The following is a 24,776-nucleotide window of genomic DNA, read 5'->3' as shown; positions in this document are numbered from 1 at the left end:
CGTTAATTACTCTTGACATGTTATTAGCAGTTGTTTAGAATTGTATTGGCGTGTCATTAATTATCTAGTTTACTAAGCGAACGATAAAGTTGTGTTGCCAATGTCATACGTTGCTGTTGCTACATAGCGATACTATACCGGGTGTGGCCTGTAATACGAGAATCAAACTGTCAAACATTAGTTTAGCGACTTTTGAAAATAATGGTCTTTAGATTTTACCTTTTTCATACAAATTAAATATCAATGTATCATACAAATTAACATATCAATGTATCGACCTGAAGTAGGCGGGGTCTCCACCCTTACGTTGTCAGTAGTTAAAAAAATCCGTCTCCAAAGCGTTTTTGCTCTTCCATCCATCAACCGGTTAGTTCAAAAGAGTGGACGTCTCTGCCTGCGGCTGTGTTTCCTGAACAATACAATTTGGCCGCTTTTAAGTTCAGTCCAGGGTGAATGAGCATTTACTAGGCAAGCGTGCTCCATCGTAGGCCTCATCCTCGCTTTCCATCAGGCGTGATTGTGGCCAAACGTAAGGTATATGATTAAGTAAATATTTAAATATTATCGGGTTTGACATCGCCACCTTCACTATGTACGTCCCACTGTTGGGCATAGGCTTCCTCCCAGCATGAGAGGGCTTGGGTCACAGTTCTCACGCGGGCAGTGCGGATTGGAAACTTTACATACACATAGCATTAAATTGCTTCGCAGGTTTGTACAGGATTCCTCGCGAAGTTTTCCTTTATAGCAAAGCTCATCATAAATTTCAAGAGTAGGTAATTTACCACATGAATTTAGCAAAACTCAGAGCTAACTTACGCGAACATAACTTTTTGCCTTGTTTGCGTTTTAAAAACAAAACCTGTAAAAAAAAGCTTTTTCGGTCCAAAGATTTAGGCTGGGCGTTGATGAGTCAGTGAGTCAGGTCAAGATGAGTGAGAATCGTGAAAGTTTAAAACATAAATTATCACCAACAAATTTTACAAAAACCTAGATTTATCGAGAGTTCAACGCCAGGCTTGTCTAGATATAGGGTACCTATAGGGTTGGCGGCTGATTCGCGTGAAAGGCGAGCTGTGTCGATGACTGACGCCCGGTGGAACAAATAGTTAACCCGTGGTTAATTGAACTTTAAAAAACTTGTTTTTAATGCTTTACTTACCTAACTAACGCTAATTTTTTTTTGCGAAAGGAAATGCAGAACACGCGTGTTTTTTTATCGAGCGTTAACTAATTTATTTAGTAACTAGCTTTGGCCCGCGGCTTCGTCCGCGTGGAATTCGGTTATCGCGCGCTGTATAAAAAGTAGCCTATGTCGCTCTCGGGCCTATAAACTATCTCTATGCCAAAAATCACGTCGATCTGTCGCTCCGTTTCGACGTGAAAGACGGACAAACATACACACAAACATAATAATAGCTATCCATGCCGTAATCGGCAACGGATGGTATAGCCTATAGTCGTTTGATCTATCAGCTCAGATTGCGTCTCGAAACTTTTCGGATTTTATGTGCCCTCTTGATCTGATTGGAGACCTGTGCCCGACAGCGAACCGTTTACCGTAAGTGACGTGAAGGAATAATTTAACATCTAACTCTAAAGCTCAACCGTATTATAAACTAGGTAACTAAACTTAAAAATTATGTATCAGATTTGAAACAGCATGTAAGATATTCTGCTCTGATATCTAATATGCCTACTCTGCACGTACAATCGTAAATGCAGTTAAAAAGTGTGAATCAAAATATTAAAAACCCTTCATCTGCGTCGACGCATACGCATGCATGCTGCGACTTGATATAACACCACGGGATACAGACAATACAAGTGGTAATGACTTTAATACCGTAATTAAAGCCGCAGATAAAACTATATGCTTAACATTAAAACCACACACGATAAACGCGATGAAAATTCTAGAGACACCAATACAATACAATACCATGGTATTACTCTTTATTGAACACCAACATAATAGTAAGCAGTACAGAAAACAAAGATATGTAGAGATTTTCCAAGGTAAGCTATAGGCGGCCTTATCGCTTCAGAACAATCTCTTCCAGGCTACTTTTACCAATAGATAGAGATGAGGAATAGATTTTAGCAGGAGCCAAAGCCTTTCACGTTTAAATATTAATTGGCTTTGAGTGCAACAGTTATTCTAAATAAAACTTTTTATTCGATGGTTAAAAACCAGTACAACCAGCCTTGAAGCCGCAAGAATGCGTCAACGTGCGAGCAGATGCGCCCCCACCCTCGTTTAATCACCCCCCCTCTTCCCGTCACCACTTTAAGCGAATTTCCACGTTGACCCTCCAATTAGGTGATAATTGATGACTGCTTAGTGCCTTTTGGTTAATTTTTAACTTCAAAAACCAAGTGCGTGTCTGGCCACATGCAGTTCCGTACTGAGAAGCGGCAAATAACAATATTATATTTTGACCGACTATATCTCGGTAATTTAAAAGCCTACTTAGCCATGATAGTTTTTCTTTCAAGTTCGTTATACTACTACTATTACCACGGACTTCTTCATATCATATCATATCATATCTTATCTTATTGTTCATATCATATCTGTGACTATTACTACGAGTAAATTCACGATTTTTTTCAGCTAACGGTTTAAGTTCTAGAAGGACTTGTGGACACTCTAAAATTAGCACTTTATAGAATAGAATAGAATAGAATTGAAATAAGTTTATTCAGCCAAAACATCATGACAAAAAAAACATTTAAAAAACGATATAGAATACAAGAACAAACTAAATAATAATGATGTGTAGCCGAAATGGTCTCCACTCAGCGGGGCTTTACTGCTTACAATTTCGCAAACGCATCCCTAAATCGAAAAATGATCTTCAAAAACCTGTACTTGATGTTTTTAAAAGACCAAATATAAACGGTATTCAACACTAAAAGTGATGGCGAAAAAAAAACGTCACCTTTTTACGTGTAAGGGGGGTAGGTTTTAAAATTTCACGTTTTCGATAAAAAAAGATAGTTTAAAACTTCATAAACTTTACTTCAACTTGTCAATTGGCGCGAATCTCAAAGGACTGTTTTGAAGCTATATCAAAATGACACAAACTTTACAGCGAATAGGGACTAAGAATAAGGGTATTAAGAAAAGATCGTTATTAAACACCACCCTACAGAAGATGCAACTAATTGCTCAACTTTGTCCTCAGACACGTATAACTTCAGAAGTAAATAAATAAAGAAACGCGAACTTAAAACTATAAAATGTAACCCTCCAACTTGAAATATGGTAGCAATAAAACAAAGTATTCCTAAGAAAATGCCGCAAAGCTAACAACATAAACTGACTCAGGATCTGAATGCACGACTTTTATATATCGTGTTAAGTTCACTCCTAGTATTCTCCTAGTATTCGCCTAGTATAAGCCTTTTAAAGTAATTATTCTGTTTTTTTTGTAGGTATGTTTTTACAGTGAAACCTTACTATTGGAACGTCTAATAATGAATCAGTGTTTTTAGGGTTCCGCCAAGCTAAAATGGCAAAAACGGAACCCTTATACTTTCGCCATGTCTGTCTGTCTGTCTGTCCGTCCGCGGCTTTGCTCCGGGACTATGCTAGAAAGCTGTAATTTTGCACGAAAATATATGTGAACTATGTCGACAAAATAGTACATATAAAAATATATTTTTTTTTAAAGTACCTCCCATAGACGTAATGTGGGGGTGTTTTTTTTTCTCATCCAATCTTGTAGTGTGGGGTATCGTTGGATAGGTCTCTTAAAACCATTATGGGGTTGCTAAAACGATTTTTCGATTCAGTGGTAAGTTTGCAAAATATTCAACTTTAAAGTGCAAATTTTCATTAAAACCGAGCGTCCCACCTCTAAAATCTAAACCGGTAGGTGGAATTTTTTTTTTAAATTCAGGATGGTAGTAAGCAAACTTCAAAGGAAAACTATAACGGTTAAGTTTCCTTGAGAATTATTAGTAGTTTAAGAGTACTACCTAAACTTGGAATATTCCATACACAGAGTACATATATAAATACAACATACGAAATCCTTATAAAGATATGACTTAATTTTTTCGTAATGGCTACGGAACCCTGTTACGGGCGTGTCCGACACGCTCTTGGCCGGTTTTTTTGTGTTAAATTTGTGTTTGGCTATCTCAAGCTTCTATGGCAACGATTGATCCTGACGTTCCTTTATTAAAAATCTTTATCTAGATGTCACCGCTGTTTCCCACTTCATTCGTTTCTCTCAAAAGGATTTGTTCTTTATTATCCGAATCCTTGAATTTTTCTTCCAAGTAAACCTTATTCATAATACACTACTCGTACACACTTTAACAGTCCCCTACGACCTTCATTAGTTTCTCAAAGTAATGTTTCATGTTCATTCGAAAAATTTCCTTCTACTGGTTGACAATCTTTAGACAAACGGATTGATATTGACATTGCAAAAGCAAGTCGTCCATAAATCTTACTGCACTGATAACATGTCAAAACTAAAAGACGGTCAATCATTCCAATTAATTACTAACAGTCGCTTGCTGTAGTGGCTATCAGAGTAATTAGGTTTTATACTTACTGTAACAAAGACGCCTTCAGTGTAAACGCTCGCATTGTCTTTTGATTGACAGTATATTTCACAAAATGCCTCGTTTAGATAATATTTAGAGATAAAACCTAAGACTGAGCTAGACTTTGGCGCCAATGAGATAACTTTAACAACTTCACTGTTCCCCTTTACAATGCCTTTTTGAACTACCTACCCCACGTTCACTTTTCATGTTAGGTAAGATTTTTTTCTATACGTTCATGCTGCTAAATCTGAGGCATTGAACCACGTTCAACTAAGAAAATAGTACAAGTTTTCCTTCAAAGACGAGTCACATAAGGCTCTTCAGCTTAAGTATACCAAAATATTTTTGTGAATCATATCATTTATGACTCTTTGGAGAGGGAAGGGAAGTTGTTAAGATCAAAGTAGTCTTACAACTCTCTATCTGAGCACTACTAGTAGACAAATTTCTTTACTTATTGCCTATTTTCTTGAAATGTACGTATATGTAAATTACCTTATAAGCAAAAGAGACAAAAGATATATTGTTTTGTTTGAGACTTACACCGCTATTTTAAGATCGCAAGACAGTCAACCAATTTCAATTAAAGAATGTTAATTACGACGAATCTCTTTTGATTTGACTAGATTAACAATGATTTTACGATAATGAACATTGTCTGCGACTATTTCTGTCTCTTTGATTGAGTATGTAACGTATAGATACAATATTTAACGTACGTAACATAGACAAATTGTTCTATCCATCCCGAAATCGCAAGTAAGCAGGTATGAATTTCACTGCACGTGATTTCTTTGCATTAAGTACCTTTACTGACTTAAAAAAATATCTGTTAGTATTAATCCCCAAAAATATATGTCAATACTCTTTAAAGATGCTATATAATAATCATAGTTGAAAAAGTAGATAAATGGTATGGTCTCAAAAACCTCTTATACTCTTGACAAAAACAACTTCGTCATGTATTGAAAGTCAATTTAATGTGGCATCTGTATATCATTATTAATTTATCATATTACATTGCTGACACCTTGCGGTTAGCTTGGTTCGCAACAGTACCTATTATCCATCAAGGACAGAGTTTATAAGGTTTTACTGCGCTGTAAGTTTTAGATATAAATAGCTGCTACGGACCTTTTAAAGGGCATGTTTTGCTGCAGTGTCGTATTCAATTTGGACTAGATAAGTTAGATGATTAATTAGGCCAGGTACCTTACTAGTTTAAAGCGGTAAAAGGTAAAATTAAAAAAAACTTATTTGTGGGAATGAATAGTGAAGGTACCTATCATCTTTTTAAAGCAGAAATAGCTAATCTAAAGATAGCTAATGCTGTAAGTAATAATACTTGTTTGATAAAGATTATGAATGATGAAGAGTTTGTATTTGTACAAAGTGGTCTTAGTTAAAAAATCTTTTATACTTAGTCATATTTTTAACCCCCGACGCGGAAAGAAGGGTGTTAAAGTACATGTATCTAGAATATTATTAGCGTGACATCTTTTCTACCTTCTTGAAAACTTCGAAACGTATTTCACGCTGTCTCAAGTTCTTTTTCTGTTTATGTTATTTTTATTATGACTCTCACGGGTTCAATTTGATTTAAATACAATAAAACCGAAGCGTTTCCTAATTTTAATCACTACGGTTGTAAGTAGAAATTCAAGCTCATAAAAACAAATTTAAATCGTGCTAATGTTATACAAATAAATCTGCTTTTATGGTCTCACAATAAAAGTTACACTAATGGATGACATTATAAAACCATAAAAAAACATACAAATTGTGGCCGTGGTTTGAACTCTGCACAGAAAACTCGCAGTTTGTAGTTTTTCTCTAGGGAAAGTCGTATTAGCGGCTAAAAGTTGTTACTTAAAACAGACTTCGCTGGAGTCTAGGTTTCCTCACCGTCAGTCGCCGTTTTATACAATGACATTAAACTGAAAAGTAACGATGATCGTAAGCAAATATACACAGGTGTTCCTCAAACCAACGGTAAAGCTAAGAGGGGTAATAATGCTCTCATAGCACGCTGCTCGAAACTACAGTTTTCCAGGTATTGACAATATTGTCAAAATGTTTCTATGTTTACAAGAATATTATGCGACTAAAACACTGAAATTAATAGGCAGCTTAGTTTAAGGTCAGTATTTCTTGTTGACAAAGATTTAATTTTAACAAGCCGTCTTTATTTGTTGCTCATGTTCATGACCTACCGTGCCTTTTTGACAATTCCTTAAAATATTTCGCAATTATTAAGAAACCGAGCCTTGTCTGCTCATTAGCCATCTTATTTATAGTTAGTACGTGACACACACACGGACAGTTACTGATATATGTCGTGTCGTGGACTACGGGAGGCGAATACAAAGCTGTTAGATCATGTTCATCCTGGTTGTCTTTGAGTCACAGAATACATCGAAAACTAGCCAATTGCGAGTTGGACTCACACACTGAAGGTTCCGTATTATAGAAATTTATGGCCCAACAAAAAATAAGTTTGTAACTGTGAAAGACGTAGACGTCCACTGCTGGACATAGGCCTCCTCCAAGGCTCTCCATTCGGACCGGTTTTGTGCTGTCCGCATCCACCGCGATCCCCCCCCGTGAGACTCACTTATATTTAATGATATAAACTCACGTCTTAAATCGAGTTTACCTCGACATGTTTCGTGCTAATTCGTAGCCCTTCCTCTGGGAGCATGCGATAAGGCGGCTGCTCACTAACTCGATTTAAAACGTGAGTTATCCGGGTTTATTTTTCAAATAATAAGTTTAAACTTGATATGATAATATTTCTATATATAATAATAAATAAATAATAATAATGATGAACTATGAACAACAAAAATTAGTAATTTTCGGACTTCTTGGCCTTTAATTGTGTAGTCAAGCACTATTTGTTGCCAAATTTCGTAACTCTAAAGGGAAGTGGGTGTGCTGGAGATTTTTATCCTCATGATTTTTGCATACTCGTTGTAACAAATTTTCAAAAGGTTCCATTAAGAAACACTTTTTCTTACAATTTTAAGGTACCATAGCCCTGTAGTGTTTCATATTAATTTAAGCATGCTTTGTTTCCTCCACGCGATTTAAAGAGAAAGGGTTTTGACAGACAGACGGACAACAAAGTGAACCTAAAAGGGCTCCTTTTTCCTTTTGAGTTACGAAACCCTAGAAATAAAGTATTTTGTGGTTTTGAAAAAGTTCCTAACTTGCTAAAAACCTCTTTTGAACCTTGGCAAAAAGACAAAATGTGGCTAGAGTTCTTAATATATTAACAGTTTTTTTAACAGTTTTTTGACTCTATTAACAGTTACAACAGGTAAAGTATCTTGACGTTGATTCCGTTGTCGCCTGCCTGCGCGCTTTGCGCTTGTATTCTTAAAATCTTTATAAAATGTATGAGTTGGGGGGTTATTCCAAGTCATTTTATGTTGCCTATCAAGCTGCCTTACGCATTATTCTCCCCTCGTTTCTTGAGTGTTGCTATATTCTATGAATGCAAACACGCCTAAAGGCTCATTAGGTATTTTATTTATGGCGCTTACGTGACATACACATGGATCGACTGCCGCTATTGGCTGATTTATGTCGTGTGAAACAACGAGGAAGGAATATTTATTTTAGCTATATCTTTGAAGCCATCATAACTATAACAACACACAAATTAAGGTACTATTATTAACTATAAATGCGATAATTTTTATATGTTTGCGTTTGTTACTATTTCACGCAAAAACTTCTATTTACGAACAGCTATTTAGTTTATACCCTGGCAGTGGCGTGGCATCATAATAACTTGACTCCCACTGGGTTGCTTACATTTTTTAGAAGATATTATACTAACATCCGAAGATTACCTAACGAAAATGTTCACTCAACGCCACTGTGATCTCGGATCGTGAGATAACGTAACTACAACGTAACGTGGCAACAGCCATACCTGAGTGACAATTCCACCATAAATTTAAATATGGAAATTTATACACAAATAGTGTATAGTAGTGCAGACTAACCATAAAAAAACGCTACGAAATAAACTACATTGCTCCATAATAAATAAGTCAGTATAAAAAGACTTCACGTTTTTTGTAACAAATAGATAATGAAAGCTCTCTTACAGTACATGGTGCTTTAGTAAAAGTGTAGCGCAATTAATATTGTGCAAACAAGGAAGAGTAAGTGGCGTAACAATGTACCTAGTGCAACTACCGATGACATGACAGATTGCACCCAAGCACGATTACTTACCTGCTATAGAAAGCAGTCGATTTGCTTAGATTCATGCTTTACCGTTTCGCATTTGCGAGTAAAATGCGTGTCTATTATGGAAAGTAAGGTAGCTTAAATCTGCTTTGCTTATTTACATGGAAGCAAATTTCTGTATGAAGATTCAATGCAATATCACACACAAAGCTGCGATGGTTTGTTTTTTAATTCATGAAATTCCAGTTAATTGTGATCAACTACAAAACTCATTTAGCTATCTTTACTTTTTCGTTCAAACTATTGAAAAGTTAAGCGTAGTACGTTTTGTTTGAATAAGGTACTAAAGTTTTTTGAGACTTGTAGTTGATATCATAGGTCAGCTGTCGATTCTATAGGAATCATTCCAATTTGCAGACAAATGTTCCCTCAAATGAAGTTCCGCGTATCCGGATTGGACGCGAAGGCCAAATACATCCTACTTCTGGACATCGTCGCAGCCGACGACTACAGATATAAGTTCCACAACAGGTAGATTGCCTGGTCATCCATTGCCTGCTGGAGCTCATGACCATCATAACTTCATCCTCTCAATCCACCGATGTAAGCCACCGAAAATCTGGCGTCATAATTATTGACGCCAGCTTGTCGGAGCTAAGAACAGACGTCAACGTCGATTGGAGACTCCCTAATTTTACAGCTTGTTTTCATTTAGCTTGTGATCCCCACGCCACGCACTAGTTCCCACTTAATCACCAATTTCGATGCGTTTCTTAATTGCATACGAACAATTTGTTACGAAGCACGCTCAATTTTAAGGGCAACGACATGTACGACAACAGAACACCGCTCCAAATCGTCCGACGATTAAGGATTCAACTCGCATCTTATGGGTAATATCATTAAAATATCTTTGTCTTAAACACCGCGGCGGTGAAGTAAAAAGCGAACCAGCCGACACCAGAGGTGAGAAATACCGACGCGACTCGTAGTGTTCTACTAAATTAATCGAAATTGGGACTAAACGCGCGGCGACAATCGCGCCGAAAGATCTCGTTAGTAAAAAAATTTAAGCCGAATCTTCCGGGGTACGGTTCTATGTCACTCGGGACGCATCCGCGGAGGCGCACCCGAGCGCCAGATATCGATAATCATCGTAAATGATCGTGTACATTGTTTAATTCCCGATGACGAGAGGCGATAAGGACGGTCGTCCGTTTTATGTCCGGCCGCCAATCGACGTCCAATATCAAAACCGCCGACACGCAGGTTTGGCAACATCGAGATTCGTCCGATAAACTCAGATTTAATATCCGTTAATTAATACGACCCGGGCATTCCGGCCGAATATGCGACTGTGATTCAGCCGTAAACCGATATCGGCGCCGACAAAAGCCTCCAGCTGCCTAACTCGGCTAATATGCTCATAAATTATCAGAAATCTGTGAGGCTCATCGATTAACTGAACATTACGGATCACTGCATGTATGTTTCTCCAAGTCTTCACTCCATTCGCATCAGGAGACAAGTTTTTTACTAGAGCCCAACGTTTGAGTGCCTTGTTTTGAGTTATCGCTGAGTTTTCGTTCAACACGGCATTAACTCACGTCCGTTGGTCACGATGTTTCGCGTCGGCATAAAACCGCACAATGGGCGCGTACCTCGCCATCTTTGGCCCTCTGTGGCGGAAACACGGCCTTTTTGTTTGTAGCAAATACTTGGTGACACCTCATTTCGTGCGGCTGATTAGACTCGCACCGATACCAGAAAAGCCAAATATAGAACGAAAGATTGCGCTTTGTTCAGTGTGTAGATTAAATCCCGAGTTAAGTAGGGCTTCGCGAGCCGCTTTAAGTAAATATTCAATCGAATATACTAAAGCGTAATTAGCGCGACAAGATCACAAGCTAATATGGTCCGCTTGTTTCTCAGTACTAAATGGGCGTAAAAAGTGAAACTAGTCCAGCAGCATGTCAAACAATCGACGTGATGTCAAATCGTTGTCGCAAAGAACGAGTCCCAATCCATGTTTTTCTCTCGTATTGCTTGCAGACGTATGTTTCCTGCCTACAAAGTTCGCGTTTCTGGTCTTGATAAAAAAGCAAAGTACATTTTGCTAATGGACATCGTAGCTGCCGACGATTGCAGATACAAATTCCACAACAGGTATAAATAAAAGAACTGAAGGAATTAAATTAAAATAAGAGTAACTGGTAGTGATTGTGGGACGCCGCTTATCGGTCGCGTTAGCTGTTCTTATTTTAATGTAATTCGTAATATTGAAAACAAAAGGCAAGAAGCATGCGTATTTATGTACTGATGTGAAACGATGGGGGATCTGCGCGGTTTCCTGCACCTATTATCCGTGCCTCACCGAGGCACCGGGAAGGCTCCGCCGTTCCAAAATTCGTTCATTGATTCGTGAACAAGGTGGACTCTTTACCAAAGGAAGTTTGCGTTTGAGACTCAGCGCACCCCAAATTATGGCCCTTATCACTTCAACAACTCCGTCATATTTAACAATCTGCTGCTTTCCACCGCAAACTTACTTTGTTTTGGTCAATTTTTTGTCCCATTTGTACGCAGATCTCTTTTCACTCACATTATGTTTCATGCATTGTTTATTGTTGTACCATTATGTTAGTTGGCTGCTTGTTTATTGCCATTTAATAACCGCATTATCAGGGTTTGCGGGGCAAGGCATATGCGTGTCAATTATACCGTTTTTAAGTAAACATATTACTGCATGGGGTGTTGGATTGAAAACTTCTTTATTTTACGGCAATTTTAAAATACAGTTTATGCTTCATAACGTGTGCCTAGGAGCTAGGTATTTAATTTTAGCAATATGTCGATTATTCCAAGTCGTAATCGTAACGTGCCTATTATTGACATTTAAATTGCCCGCCTTTCTTAAGCTTGCATGCTCTCTTATTCATAGACGGTGTTCCCTTCTAATAAACAGTAAATCAATTGAATGAAATTATTAACCTCATCCAAGAACCTGTCAGTATTCATTACCTTGTAATAATTTGCTTAGTTTTTTACTACAAATCTTGCTGGCATTGGAATCGATGCATTGAAATTTGAAACACCATCTTAGGGTGTATCTTTAACTAGTATCTTTGTTTCCGGAGTCGGTGGATGGTCGCTGGTAAAGCTGACCCTGAAATGCCTAAGAGGATGTACATCCACCCCGACTCCCCGTCGACGGGCGAGCAGTGGATGCAGAAAGTGGTGTCCTTCCACAAACTGAAGCTCACCAACAACATAAGCGACAAACACGGATTCGTGAGTACCGATTTTTCTTAACGGTTCTGGTATTGGTGAAGTTCTGCAAAGATTTTTTTGGTTACAGCACTTGTGACTAAAGTGATAAACTGGATAGTGTGTTTTAAAATGCATTGTTAGACTATCACGACCTGTAAACTTTATACAAAACTATGATTGGTATTTTCTATGTTATGTAGTTTCGAATTCAGTGGTGTTATTTGCTGTCGTAAAGTCGGCTCCAGTCATTAGTTTAGTCACAGGAAGCTTTAACCCTTACGGTTACGTTTTAATCTTAGATTCTCTTTCTACTTCAAAAACCATAAAGATCTCACCGATACCAAAACCTACCGCTTTTGTATTGTGTAATGCATTATCCTTGTCATTGCTTTTGTTATTATGATCAACAAAACCTTAAGGTTCAATAATGGCGATCAAAACTTAAATTCTGCAAAAAACGTCCCAAAAAGTAGCAGTCGGTCGAGAGGTTTTTTTTTGTTGGGGGCAAAAAGTTTATAATGTGGGTGATATTATAATTAAAAAGCGGATCGTGGGTAGAACCCCTGTCGTCGATCAGCGGGGGATCATTGTGCCCTTTACGGTTATTACGGCTATTTACTTTGGGCACCCATCAACCCGGCTCTTTAGTAAACTTCAATGCCGATAGATCAGTGTTGAACGCATATTTCAACAGCCGTTACAAATTGGGACTACTTCAACTTATAATCTACGTTTTTTTGGTATAAATATTTGTAAAGGAAGAAACGTCTTTGTGTCGTAGATTCTCGTCAAGTTTCGAGATTTAAAGCACGTACGCGTAATTAAGATACGCCAAAAACTGGACCAGGCGAGACCCACCCGAAAACCCATTCTGATTGTCGAAAAAAAAATGCAAAAGTCGTTTCGATTTCGAAGACGCTACCGAAGAAAGCGGTCCTTTAAGATACATAATACACTTGAGCGCATTTACACGACCGCGATTCAATCATAGATAAGACGATTGTTTTTTTTCTACGGGCGTTTGTTTCTTTTTTTCCGTGTCAGATCTTTTGTCTTTGACGAGGGCCGGGGGTAATTGAAATAACGACGGTCGCCGCGAGGTATGCGTAGAATTTTGACAACAGCTGACTTGATACGGCGGGATGCCATATTTTTAGTTTTTTATATGGGTTATTAATTTTATTTAATAATAAATATTTAATGAATAATAGTTCAAATGGATATTCAACGCATAGATGCTTAACTGTCTATTGAATATTGAGAGACAATAGGTTCCAACACATAAATATTTAGTAAAGACTGGATCGACGTTTTGTTTAATACGATACCTATTTTTACTATTTCTACAGCATGCGTTTTTCCAATGACAAATAAAGCTATCAGTTTCAATAATCGCAACTACTTATACGTAATGGTCATAAAGACATGTGCAACTTTAATATTCATAAGTTTGACATAGGGACAGGTAGACGGACAGACGTGATCCTACAGGAAGATAAGACGTTTTTTATACGTGCATGCCGATTTTGGAACTATTTTTCATCCAACACCGTGGCTTGTTAGTGACGATTAATTTTAATATTTTGTTTTGAAACTGTGTACATTTCTGACGATATTTTTAATAGTTTTTTTTGTTATCTTGAGTACTTTTATTTCAATCAAAGGCATTATAACAGGAAATTATGACTGCCGTATAAATTTGTGTAAACTTTTCTCTATGGGTAGGCTACTAAACACGATTCTCGATCCTTATTTTGATCGCTCTTCTCTATCACTCAAAGGTTGACTGGCAGAGATCCCTTCAGGTTTAAATCCACCTTTGTACTTAACACTTTTTTTTGTAACCATTTTGTGTTTCCTTTTTTTTCAATAAAGAGTATTATTATTATTCCCCTTGATGGTGGCCTTAAAGGCTTGGGCCCGATAAAGAGTATAAACAAACGAACAATTTGACATATTTGATTTGCTTAAATATTACCTACCTTGGAAATATCGCTAAGCTTTTGTATAGTACAACTCTATTCCAAATATCCTATATTTATTTTTTTGTTTAAACCGTGGTTTAAACCACCTTTTTCAAAGAAAAGTGATTAAATTATCTTCAATACGTTGACACAAACAAACCGTGACATTCTATTAATAACACCACGACCGAAACGAATTATGATGTTGATTAAAAGATTTGTTTTGTTTAATAACTTAATGGTTCAGGCGCTTGTTTTGTAATTGTTTTGATGAGACTGCCACTAGAGGGCATAAATACTTGCACAAGAGTTGATAAACTGATCTAGTAATAGATGTCATGCTGTGGGATTTTCGAAAATTTATCTTATTACTTGTCTATATCGTTAACTGTACGGTTTACTTTAGTTGGAAAAACTCAGCTTTCTAGGGCCACAAGGTTAGGCTCTTACTTATTGTACCTACAGTCAAAGTATCTTTACATTTTAGTCATCATCATCATCCCAGTCTATATACGTCCCACTGCTGGGCACAGGCCTCCTCTCAGAACAAGAGGGCTTGGGCCGTAGTTCCCACGCGGGCCCAGTGCGGATTGGGAACTTCACACGCACCATTGAATTGCTTCGCAAGTTTGTGCAGGTTTCCTCACGATGTTTTCCTTCACCGCAAAGCTCGTGGTAAATTTCAAATCTAATTCCGCACATGAATTTCGAAAAACTCAGAGGTGCGAGCCGGGGTTTGAACCCACGACCCTCTGCTTGAGATGCAATAGGTCAAACCACTAGGCCACCACGGCTCGGTACATTTTAGTACCTTGTCACTATTTCATCTGACAATTGGCATCGACCACTTTTTACAATGTGGTCTAATTCCAAAACCACTTCGAGGAATAGGTTTATTAACGCCATGACAACTATGGTTAGCTATAATTACGGTTACTTCTAAATAGGGTAAAAAATTTAAAACGCAACTAAAACCAAAATTCTTTAAATAGGTGTCTTAAATTCGCCTATTTTATGAAAAATCTTTATAGAAAAATATACATTGTTTTTTTGAGACCAATGCCAATTTCATACAAAAGTTCAGACATGAAGTCAAAACAAACGTAAAAAGTGTAAACTATAAAACTTGGACAGCTCAAACCAATTAACTGTAAAAGTTTCCGTTACTATACCCACTGTTATTAAATAAATAGGGAGGTACTTTGACTTCTTGAGGTACCGTAGCCAAGATACGAGTATAGACAGAATCCTTATAAATAGTATCATCCTGTCCGTCTGTTTGTTTGTCTGTCTGTCCGTATGTCACAGGTATCGGCAAGTGCCTTTTTTAAACTGCTGCATACTCATACGTTACTTAGGTATCGATTTCTGCAGTCAAAACAGTGGATATAACCGGCTGAAATAAATCTAAGTCCACGCGAAAAAAAGTTACAGACACTGCTCTCTAATAATACATACCTACAGTTGAAGTTTTTTTTTTTTTTTTTCAAATATACCTACTGTTTTTTTTTCGTTTTTTCCGTATCAAATATTTGTTAATAATTATCACTTTTTATTTCCCTCGCTTTGAAATATTATAATAAATAAATATTACGATGTATTAATATGTTAACAATTTCGTCTATAAGACACTAGGTATAATATACCAAAAACTATACAGATAACGAACGTTAGCGTTAATAACACCGCTTGGTTAGTCACCGATATTTTTAACGAAACCGGGCATATCAAAGCAATCCATCCGTTCCAAGTTAATTTAACGATTGAAATAAAGGCTCCGTCTAATGAGGCCGTGAGTAGACACTAAAAATTGTATAAAAACCGACGGTCTTGAATCACACGGCGTTGTAGAGTGCGAAACGGGTTCAGGCCAACCGAATTGTCTTCTGCAGCCTCATTGAAACTATTGCTACGAGTAGTATTAAGAGCAAAACCTAAATTGAAGCTTTTTGTGTTCTCAAATCTGTTCGCAATCGTCAGTAATCTTGTTGTGTGATTGCGTGTGCGTGTTATTGTAGATTTAGTTCATCCTCCGGCCACCATGGCACCAGTTAGCGCCTGTTACTAGGTATAGAAGTAAATTTGGCCATAGAGTTGCTAACTCTCAGTAAAGATTTTTTTATTTTTGAGATTTAAATTAGTACAATTTATAACAAATTTTAAATCTTAAAATAAATACATTTTGTTTGATGTTAAAGCTTAGTGATTAGATGGTAGGATGATACAAATTAAAAAAAAAATGTAAGTAAACTCACTTAATAGGTAGTTAGAGTTCGTGTAACTGAAAATTTCAACTGTCAAATTCAATAAATCCCCCCCCCTATGCCCTAGCTGCAGAACGCCAGAAAGCATCCAGTTAGGCTGGTATGGACCCGGTTGATCAATTGGCGATATATACCTCGTTATTTACAACGCCGTGGTTTATGGACATGTTAATGGCGGATTGGCGTGTCGCTGTCGCCAAAGCAATATTAGTGTGGACGCCGCTTTATGCTGCCGTAAATTTGTATTAGAATCCTTGTTTTAAATCGTGGTTATTATGTTCGCTATCGCAATCATTAAGAGGTAGGTAAACAGATCAAATCTAAAAAAGCTGGTAAGGAGGCCTAAATTATTTTTGATACCTATAAAAACGTCCCTTGAATATCATAATTATTTTTCACTTCTCACGCTCGTAAAGTTGGTGTTTATGCTGGATCTAGGCGACATAAAATGACTTTTTATGCACTAGTGCATAAAATAAAATCCTCGTCTAAGACCAAGTTAATTAGGTGTCAACAGCCATAAACAAAGAAGTTTCTTTATATTTTTTAATACATTTTTTATTTATATAAAACTAAAAATCAATCAAATCAATTAAAATAAATCACTAAAACTAAAAAAAATATAATTATATAGTAATGCATGAAAAATAAAATTTACGTAGTGAGTGAACAATTGTTTTCACTGTTGCTATTTCATTTCCTCGCCATCGAAGTGAAAAGCAGTGTAAAACTCGAGCATTGAATCCATTTTCCCCTCGACGTGTCTATATATAGCTATATGAACGTCTTGGGTAAAATGGCTCGTTTTATGCTCTTGTTGTACAATCTACTATTTTTTATTTATTTGGATAATCTTCAAAAAACATATTATTATTTTCTAATTCAGAATGGCATAAGTAGGTACGCATACCCGAATGATGACTTTCATCAAAATAGAAAAAAAAAAAAACAATTTTACACGCAGTGGACATTATTTTTGAGGCGTCGTCGGCCCTTTTATTTTAAAACCCAGTTAAGTTTAGATCTGCAAGCAAATAGTGCAAGTTGCATTTCGCTGCGGCGCTCGATTGACCACTAAGTACACGTTGACTTTTTAATGCAACTTGCACGATTTTTCTTCCAAAGGGTCTATTGCGTAACGTTTCTGGCGTTCGCGATCGCAATCAAATGACAGTTTCCGCATACAAAAACTGCCATTTGATTGTGATCGCGAGTGTCGGAGACGTTAGACAATAAGGGCCTCAGAACATTCGAGAAATGTTAAGTTCAAAACTGACCTTACCCATAAAGACATCAAGTTTAGTATCAATTACAAACAGGCGATACGAAGCGTGAAATCGCACTGAAGAACCGGACCGGCGTAATCGTCGGTTTACCGAAACATCTTGAGAGGGGCTGCCGGGACACGGCACGGTAGGGTTACACAGCTGACTAGTGCTAGCCAGAGCTAGCCAGCTACTTAATACTTAAATAACCTAACCAACTTAGTAAAGTTGGAAAACCCCCGACTTTCTAAAAACAACAAATTATTGTGGTTGGAGAAACTATGAAGCTTGAGGTCCCGGGTTCGATCCACGGTCGGGGCAGATATATGATGAATACTTAATACGAATGTTTGCTCGAGTGTTGGGTGTTGGATATGTATTTAAGTATGTATTTATCTATATAAGTATGTTTATCCGTTGCCTAAGACCTACCCATAATACAAGCTTTGTTTGGGATAAGGTAAATTGTTGTCAATTGCCCCATAATATTTATTAATTATTACCTACTTATTATTGGTTGAAGAGAAAGACAGTATGCGTTGTTAAATTATTACTGAGCTAACTTTTAGCTTGATGCCGCTACTATTAGTTTTTTTAACTTTTAGTTCATTGATACCCTTCGACTTTCGCATAGGTGGTATAATAATTAATCAATTAAGTATTTAAATGTTTAGTGTTTTCTATACTTTTTCACGGACTCATGTGAAATGGCACGATAAATAAGTGAATTTATGTAAAAGAGAAACACGCGTTTTTTCAGAGCTAAGACCAAGCTGAATCGATTGTTCGCCCCCAAAAACTCCCTCTTAGCATATTTTATTGAATCCGTTAGAACCTGTAATAAATAAGGCACTTCAAAAAAGTACAAGAATCTTAGTGCCTGTTTTAATTCGAAAGAATCTACTTTTAAATCAATTTTTTATAGCTCAATAATTAACTATAAATTCGTGCGCAGTGTAAGCTTACACAATTTTTAATGCGTCAAAGATGGCGAAAGCACCGTTTTAATTGTGAAGGGCTAATCCGAGCGCCTGATTCGGATCGACTCGAACAATAGGTCGAGTCGACTGCAGAATACAGCTGCAGGCAAAAACGTCGAATACAGTGAAGTGTGGAGTTTGAACATTACGTTTTGCGCATTTATTTAAAAGATTCAGTAGCAGATGGCAACTATTTTTCTGTTTGTTGTTATATTTTAGAAATAATTATGTTACATAATAACGAAGAAAATATTTAATTAACTAAATTAAAACTAAAATAAAAACTAGGTTCTTAAAGCTAAATTTAGAAATTATCCCCGTGCCCGTTTGCCGCGGCAGCGTTTCCTCTTTGAATTGCTAGCTGCCGGGAATGAGGGCCTTATCGTTCGTATCGCACCGTCCCTCTCGCTCTCGTATTAAATAGTACTTGTATAAGTGTCAGAGGGACCAAACGACACAAACTTCGATTTTCGAATTTCGTAGTAGCCCCGCTGGCCCTATGCTACGAACTGCAAAATTCGGACTTCGTATCTTGCCGTCCCGCTGACGCTTATATTATTTAATATGAGAGGGAGAAGGACGACACGAACTTCGATTTTCGTATTTCGTAGTAGCCCCTCTGATCTCCAGTTGTGTCAACCGGGCGCTTTTGCAAATCCCATCCCATTGCAAGTCCCATGGACCCCAGAGTCGCAAAGCTGACAGGTATAAAATTGTGTGTCGAACCGGCTAGACTATTTTGCTGCTGGTTTGTTATATTCGGCCGCTTCAGCCAGCTTTTCTTATACAGTTACTATATCTGACACAAAAAGCACAGAATATTCAGATATTCTGTGTTTTTGCAGGTGGTAGGACCTTGTGCAAGGTCCGCCCGGATTGCTACCACCATCTTGCTCGCTAATCCTGCCGTGAAGCAGCAGTGCTTGCACTGTTGTGTTTCGGCCTGGAGAGTAAGACAGCCGGTGAAATTACTGGCACTTGAGGTATCCCATCTTAGGCCTCTAGGTTGGCAAATACCCCTGGTGTTGCAGATGTTTATGGGCAGTGGTGATCTCTTACCATCAGGAGACCCACTTGCTCGTTTGCCATCCAGTCGAATAAAAAAAAGAAAAAAAAGCATGCAGAGGTTACTTACGTCTTACCACGTGTCAGATATATTTGCACGTCCGCTGTGACAGATATGCAGGTCATTGCAGGTGACTGTACTCATAAAATTTTGCTCAACAACAAAACACTCATACAGCCTGACCTTTCGCTATCAACCAATTACACAATCCAACAGAAGCATAAAAAGTTTTTGAAACTTCTTTGTCAATGCTTTTTCGTATCAAACAAGCGGTAATACCAATGGCTTCAAGAGTTCCCCAAATATAAATAAAATATGGCGTAAGAAAAGTTATATGGACTTGCCTTGTTCTTTTGCGTTTTTAGCCTTCCATGCCTCAAAAGAAAAAAAAACTTTTACAGGATCAGTTTATTGACTATTTATTATCTGCTTATTAAGATCATTCTTTATTGGAACCCGTGGAAGTGTGAACAGCATAACCCAGGCAGCACACAAGTCATATAACTGGCCAACAATTTAGCCTTATGCAGGGTTAAGCTTTATTATATATGTATAGAAGCTGTGTGTATTGCCAAGTTCTGTATTAAAGTTGTTTTTTGTTATGATAATGCTATTAGCTGAGTTAGTTCTGTAATTTGCCGATTTTATTTCTTAAAGCTGAATAGTCATCATAAATAGACCTGTTACTCAAGAGTTTGTGTAACCTTTTGTATCACACTGGCTGGTATAAGATTCTATTATCCAGCAGAGTACTGAATAATTGAGGTTCTGTTCTCTTTTAGCTGTATTACACACCACATCTTGACAGTTACACAGCTGCTGTATAAAGTAGGGTGTGGTTCCTGTTATGAAGCATATAGTTAGTTAACAGAGTTTAAGGTAGCTGTTATAACTACTTTATGCCGCTTTAAGTACGAAATTACTTTCATGTGCAGCTAACTGGGGTAAAAGCAAAAGTAACAGATTCTTATGCAGAAGTTGGCTGAGTATTCACGAAAAGTAGACATTTTTTAAGCTAGCAGAACTATTTTGCAATATTTGTCAGCATTTATGCGGCTAGTAGTTTGACATTTCGATTTCGTGCGCGCGCTTATACTTAATATTAAAGTGTGTTGTGTAAATGCCGCCTATCAAAAAAAATGCTAAAAATATACTGTGGGTTTTCATCTATTTTATGACTGAATCCTTATTGTTTGATTTATATTACGAGTGTGTATGATTATAGAACAGTTATCGAAAATATGTTGTGGGCAGACCACTTTTAACCAGAGAACATCTGAATAAGTGGACACATAAGGTCTGTTATGCAGACATTAGACGAGGAGCCGCTGTGCAAGCAGACTTTATTCAGAATGAGCGTCGCCATAATGAATAACATAACCTATTAAATGATGAGAAATTTTATACTCGAAAACTCAATTATGATAACGAAATCGGTATAATATTCTTGTAAAAAGTATCACAAGGTTACTTTTGAACCCTCAAATGGTATAAGAACATAAAAAATATTTCACTCGTAAAAACAAACCAACGACGAAATGTTGTTTATTTCTCAAAAACCTGGCTTATCAGGTAGCGCGTAAAAATTTTGCACGAAATGTATATATGAATACACGGTAAAGTTGCATGCGCACCTACAATTTATTATTTCTAGCACAAATAAGCGTATAAAATTATTTACCGCTAGGACATTAAAATTTGGCCATTTATTTTCTGCTGCTGTCACTCTCCAAACAACGCGTGCACTTTTAATTTATTTTTGTGTTCGATTATGTCAACTTTAAATTCAATTCGAATAAATTCTTGATAAATGTTCTGAAATAAGCTTAAAGCTGTGTATCATCTGAATATCTGAGCTTTGAAGGACTAAGCATATAGTTCATTCATCATTCATTCATCTTCTGGATAACAGAGCTGTAATACTTGCATAAAAGAACAAAATGCTTTTATGCAGAAGATACTCAGCTTGTCGTACAATTATTCAAAACTTATTCATGTGTTATATTGCTATTACTCAGCTATTAGCGTATAATTTTGTGCCCAAATTGCTTGAGTAACGTCTGAGTAAGCGCCAAATCAGCTAATTACGGTAGTCTTATTCAGCAATTCGTTTCTGTGACTGCTATTATAAAAACTTACTCAGAAGGTTTGTGCTGGCTGGGAAGGCTATGGTCTCTAGGATCCGTAAAATAACCTTACCTAACCAACAAAAAGATATAAAACCCCCGACTTTGTCACTTCAAAGTTCAATATCTCAAAAACGGCTGAACCGATTTTGATAAAACATATCTAAAAACCATTGCTAGAAAACCTGCTTTAAATTAGAAAAACCGCATTCAAATCGGTCCACCCGTTTAAGAGCTACGGTGCCACAGACAGACACACACACACAGACACACAGACACACATAGCGGTCAAATTTATAACACCCCTCTTTTTGCGTCGGGGTCAAAAAATTGCCTTAAGTTCACGCAAACAAAATTTCCATCATATCATCATCATCATCATATCAGACGTACGACGTTCACTGTAGGATACAGGCATCCCCCATAGACCTCCAGTTGCTTAGATTGGAAGCGTAGCGTAGCGTAAAGTAGCGGCCTGCGTCCACCATGAACCCGCGGCTTCTAACCAGGTCATCCGACCATCTAGTTTGTGGACGTACTAAGCGTCGTACGTGTTTTCATACGAAACAAGTTCAAAAGTTATCTCGATATATTTATTTTTAGGGTTCCGTACCTCGAAATGAGAAAACGGAACCCTTATAGGATCATTTTTTGTCCGTCCGTCCGTCCGTCTGTCAAGACCCTTTTTCTCAGGAACGCGTAAAGGTTTCAAGCTGAAATTTATATCAAATACTCAAGTCTACTGTTCCTTGGAGCTGTGAAAAAATCAAACTTCTAAGCCAACGCAATCAAAAGATACAGCCGTTTATGCCGCAAATTTTCGAAACTCGCAAGAGAATCAAAACCTACAGGGTACTTCCCGTGAACTCAGAATCTTGAAATTTGGTACGAAGCAACGTCTTATAGCAAGTTATAGCACAAGTAAAGGACAAATTGCGAATTAAATTTTTAGTTACATCATAATAAAAATATTTTTAATAATTTTAAAGTTACTACCTACAGGTTTGTACGGAACCCTCGGACTCGGACTTGGCCGGTTTTTTTATTATCTACAAACGTATGCAGGTAACAGTAAATAAATACATAAAGGCGAAGCCCAGCGAACCGATGCGGCCGTTCGAGCAAGAAAAGGCATATGCTCCATAATTTGTGTACAGTTATTGATCAAAGATGTCCTTTTGGAAGGCACCGGAGCGTCCTGCGCGGACGGGGTTGCGATGGGGTGATAAAACCATCAGGCCATCTTCTTGGATTAATTATCAGGCTGAAGGGAGAATGGGGGCTCACGATTCATTGGGTAATGTTCAAGTTACTTGGAGAAGAGAGTGAGATTAGGTTTTTGCACGAAGAAATTGTAATCTGTCACTGCTGCACCTAGGCTACAGCAGGAAATGCTGCCAGCATCTTTGGGTCCATGCCGCGGGGGATCTTGCTTTTAGTAATAATTTTAACTTAGCTTAATGTACCTAATGCAATTTGTATTTTGTGTTTGTAATTAATTTATTCAATAACTCAAACAATAAAGCCACTTTATTTCGTAATAATGTAATGTATGTTAATGATGTACGAAAAATACGTGATTAGATTTTTTTTAATGAAAAAGGCTTTGTTGCTTGCTGGATAGGTTTTGAAAGATATATTATGCGCCCTTTGCTTAATTATAAAACATTTCAAAAATGTTGAGCAATATTTGTAACATTTCAATATCATTCGTTTTTATTACTTTAGTTATACGCTTGCTTAACAAAATCTAAGATTTTTTTTAAAACGAAAATGACAGGATTCGAACCAGTTTATGTACCTTAAAGCGCCAAAGGCATCATACCAAGTGGACTATTGGAAATCCGACCAAGAAGCCGAAAATCATAATAGCTTGCATATGCCAATAGTGATGTGATGCCATATGTTGCAACAATCAGAAGACGCGACTCCTGCGTTCTAAGTTAGTAGGAAAAGCGTAAGAAATTCAATATTTCTATTAATAATTTATTAGCTTAAAGTACGAACAGCCAGCTTCCAAAAGCTCAATCCTTTCAAACACAAAAGCTAATATATCGTAAGAATAAGAGCTACAACAGACAATAGAGCTTTGTCGGCAGAGGCTGCTTACGAGTACGAACAGTTGTAGCGTAAATTTAATCCTTTTACGTACTTGACTGCCTGGTTACAGCTATTTTTTTTAACTATAAGCGCCGGTGCAAACTGCTTATGTTCTTAAAAAAGAACTACACAATGGTCTGCTGATTTACTATCACTTTTTTTTACATTATCTGAGATGTAAATCTAATTTTATTATAACTATGGACAACACAAACTACGTAATTCATCACCCGATTTACGTAAGAGCTTATGACCTATATATAGCAAGTACAAAATTTCACCAATAAATAAATCTAGAGCGGGATACTTTGTCAGTCAAAGTTATTAAGGATTTCTTCATTAAGTTTCCATAAATAATAGATACTTTTCAGAGGCCAAATACAGGTATAAGTTTGAGAGGGACAAAACTTTTAAAGCACGTTTCGAGAAGGAAACAGAAACCTAGTAAACGATCATAAACTTGAAATGGTTTTAAAATTGTAGTTACTTAGTTAGATAACTGACCAAATTTTCCCTATTTTGAAAGAACGTTTTCGCAGCTGGTTAGTGAAGTATAAACATCGCTGTATATAAAATAATACAATATACTTACTACAATGTTAATCAGGGTTAAAATGATATATCCTCCTGAGTCCCAACTTCCTTTAACAGATGTATTACTTAAGACATAAGCGTTAGTAGCTAGTAGCCAGACTAGCTTTGTTATTTCGGATATTATTAAAGAATCTTTAAGGAATGAACAATTCGTGTTTAATAAAGTATGTACATTCAAAGTACAATCTACGACATTCGATCGTTATTCTTAGTGTTAATTTATTCTTAATAAAGTACGTGAGGACTCATGAGGATTATGTACTTTTATATTATAAATTGAACGTCAGCATTAAATTACAATACACTGAAAAGTGAATGAATTTAAAAAGTATCATTAAAACTCACTGGTACATCTACAACGCTGCTCGATTG

At 37.0% G+C, this 24,776-nt stretch overlaps 1 protein-coding gene across 1 annotated transcript in view; it reads left to right on the top strand.

The window, feature by feature from the left end:
• The window catches only part of bi (T-box transcription factor bifid), a 124,062-nt gene that overhangs the window by 36,570 nt on the left and 62,716 nt on the right, over window positions 1–24,776 (top strand). Inside the window, 3 exon segments of the mRNA XM_074092099.1 lie at window positions 9,193–9,306; window positions 10,828–10,941; window positions 11,913–12,066. Coding sequence (XP_073948200.1) covers window positions 9,193–9,306; window positions 10,828–10,941; window positions 11,913–12,066 — 382 coding nt within the window.

The sequence above is a fragment of the Choristoneura fumiferana genome, chromosome 9, assembly GCF_025370935.1.
Source record: "Choristoneura fumiferana chromosome 9, NRCan_CFum_1, whole genome shotgun sequence".
Lineage (NCBI taxonomy): Eukaryota > Metazoa > Arthropoda > Insecta > Lepidoptera > Tortricidae > Choristoneura > Choristoneura fumiferana.
The sequence above is the reverse complement of the archived record's forward strand: the minus strand, read 5'-3'. Positions and strand labels throughout refer to the sequence as shown.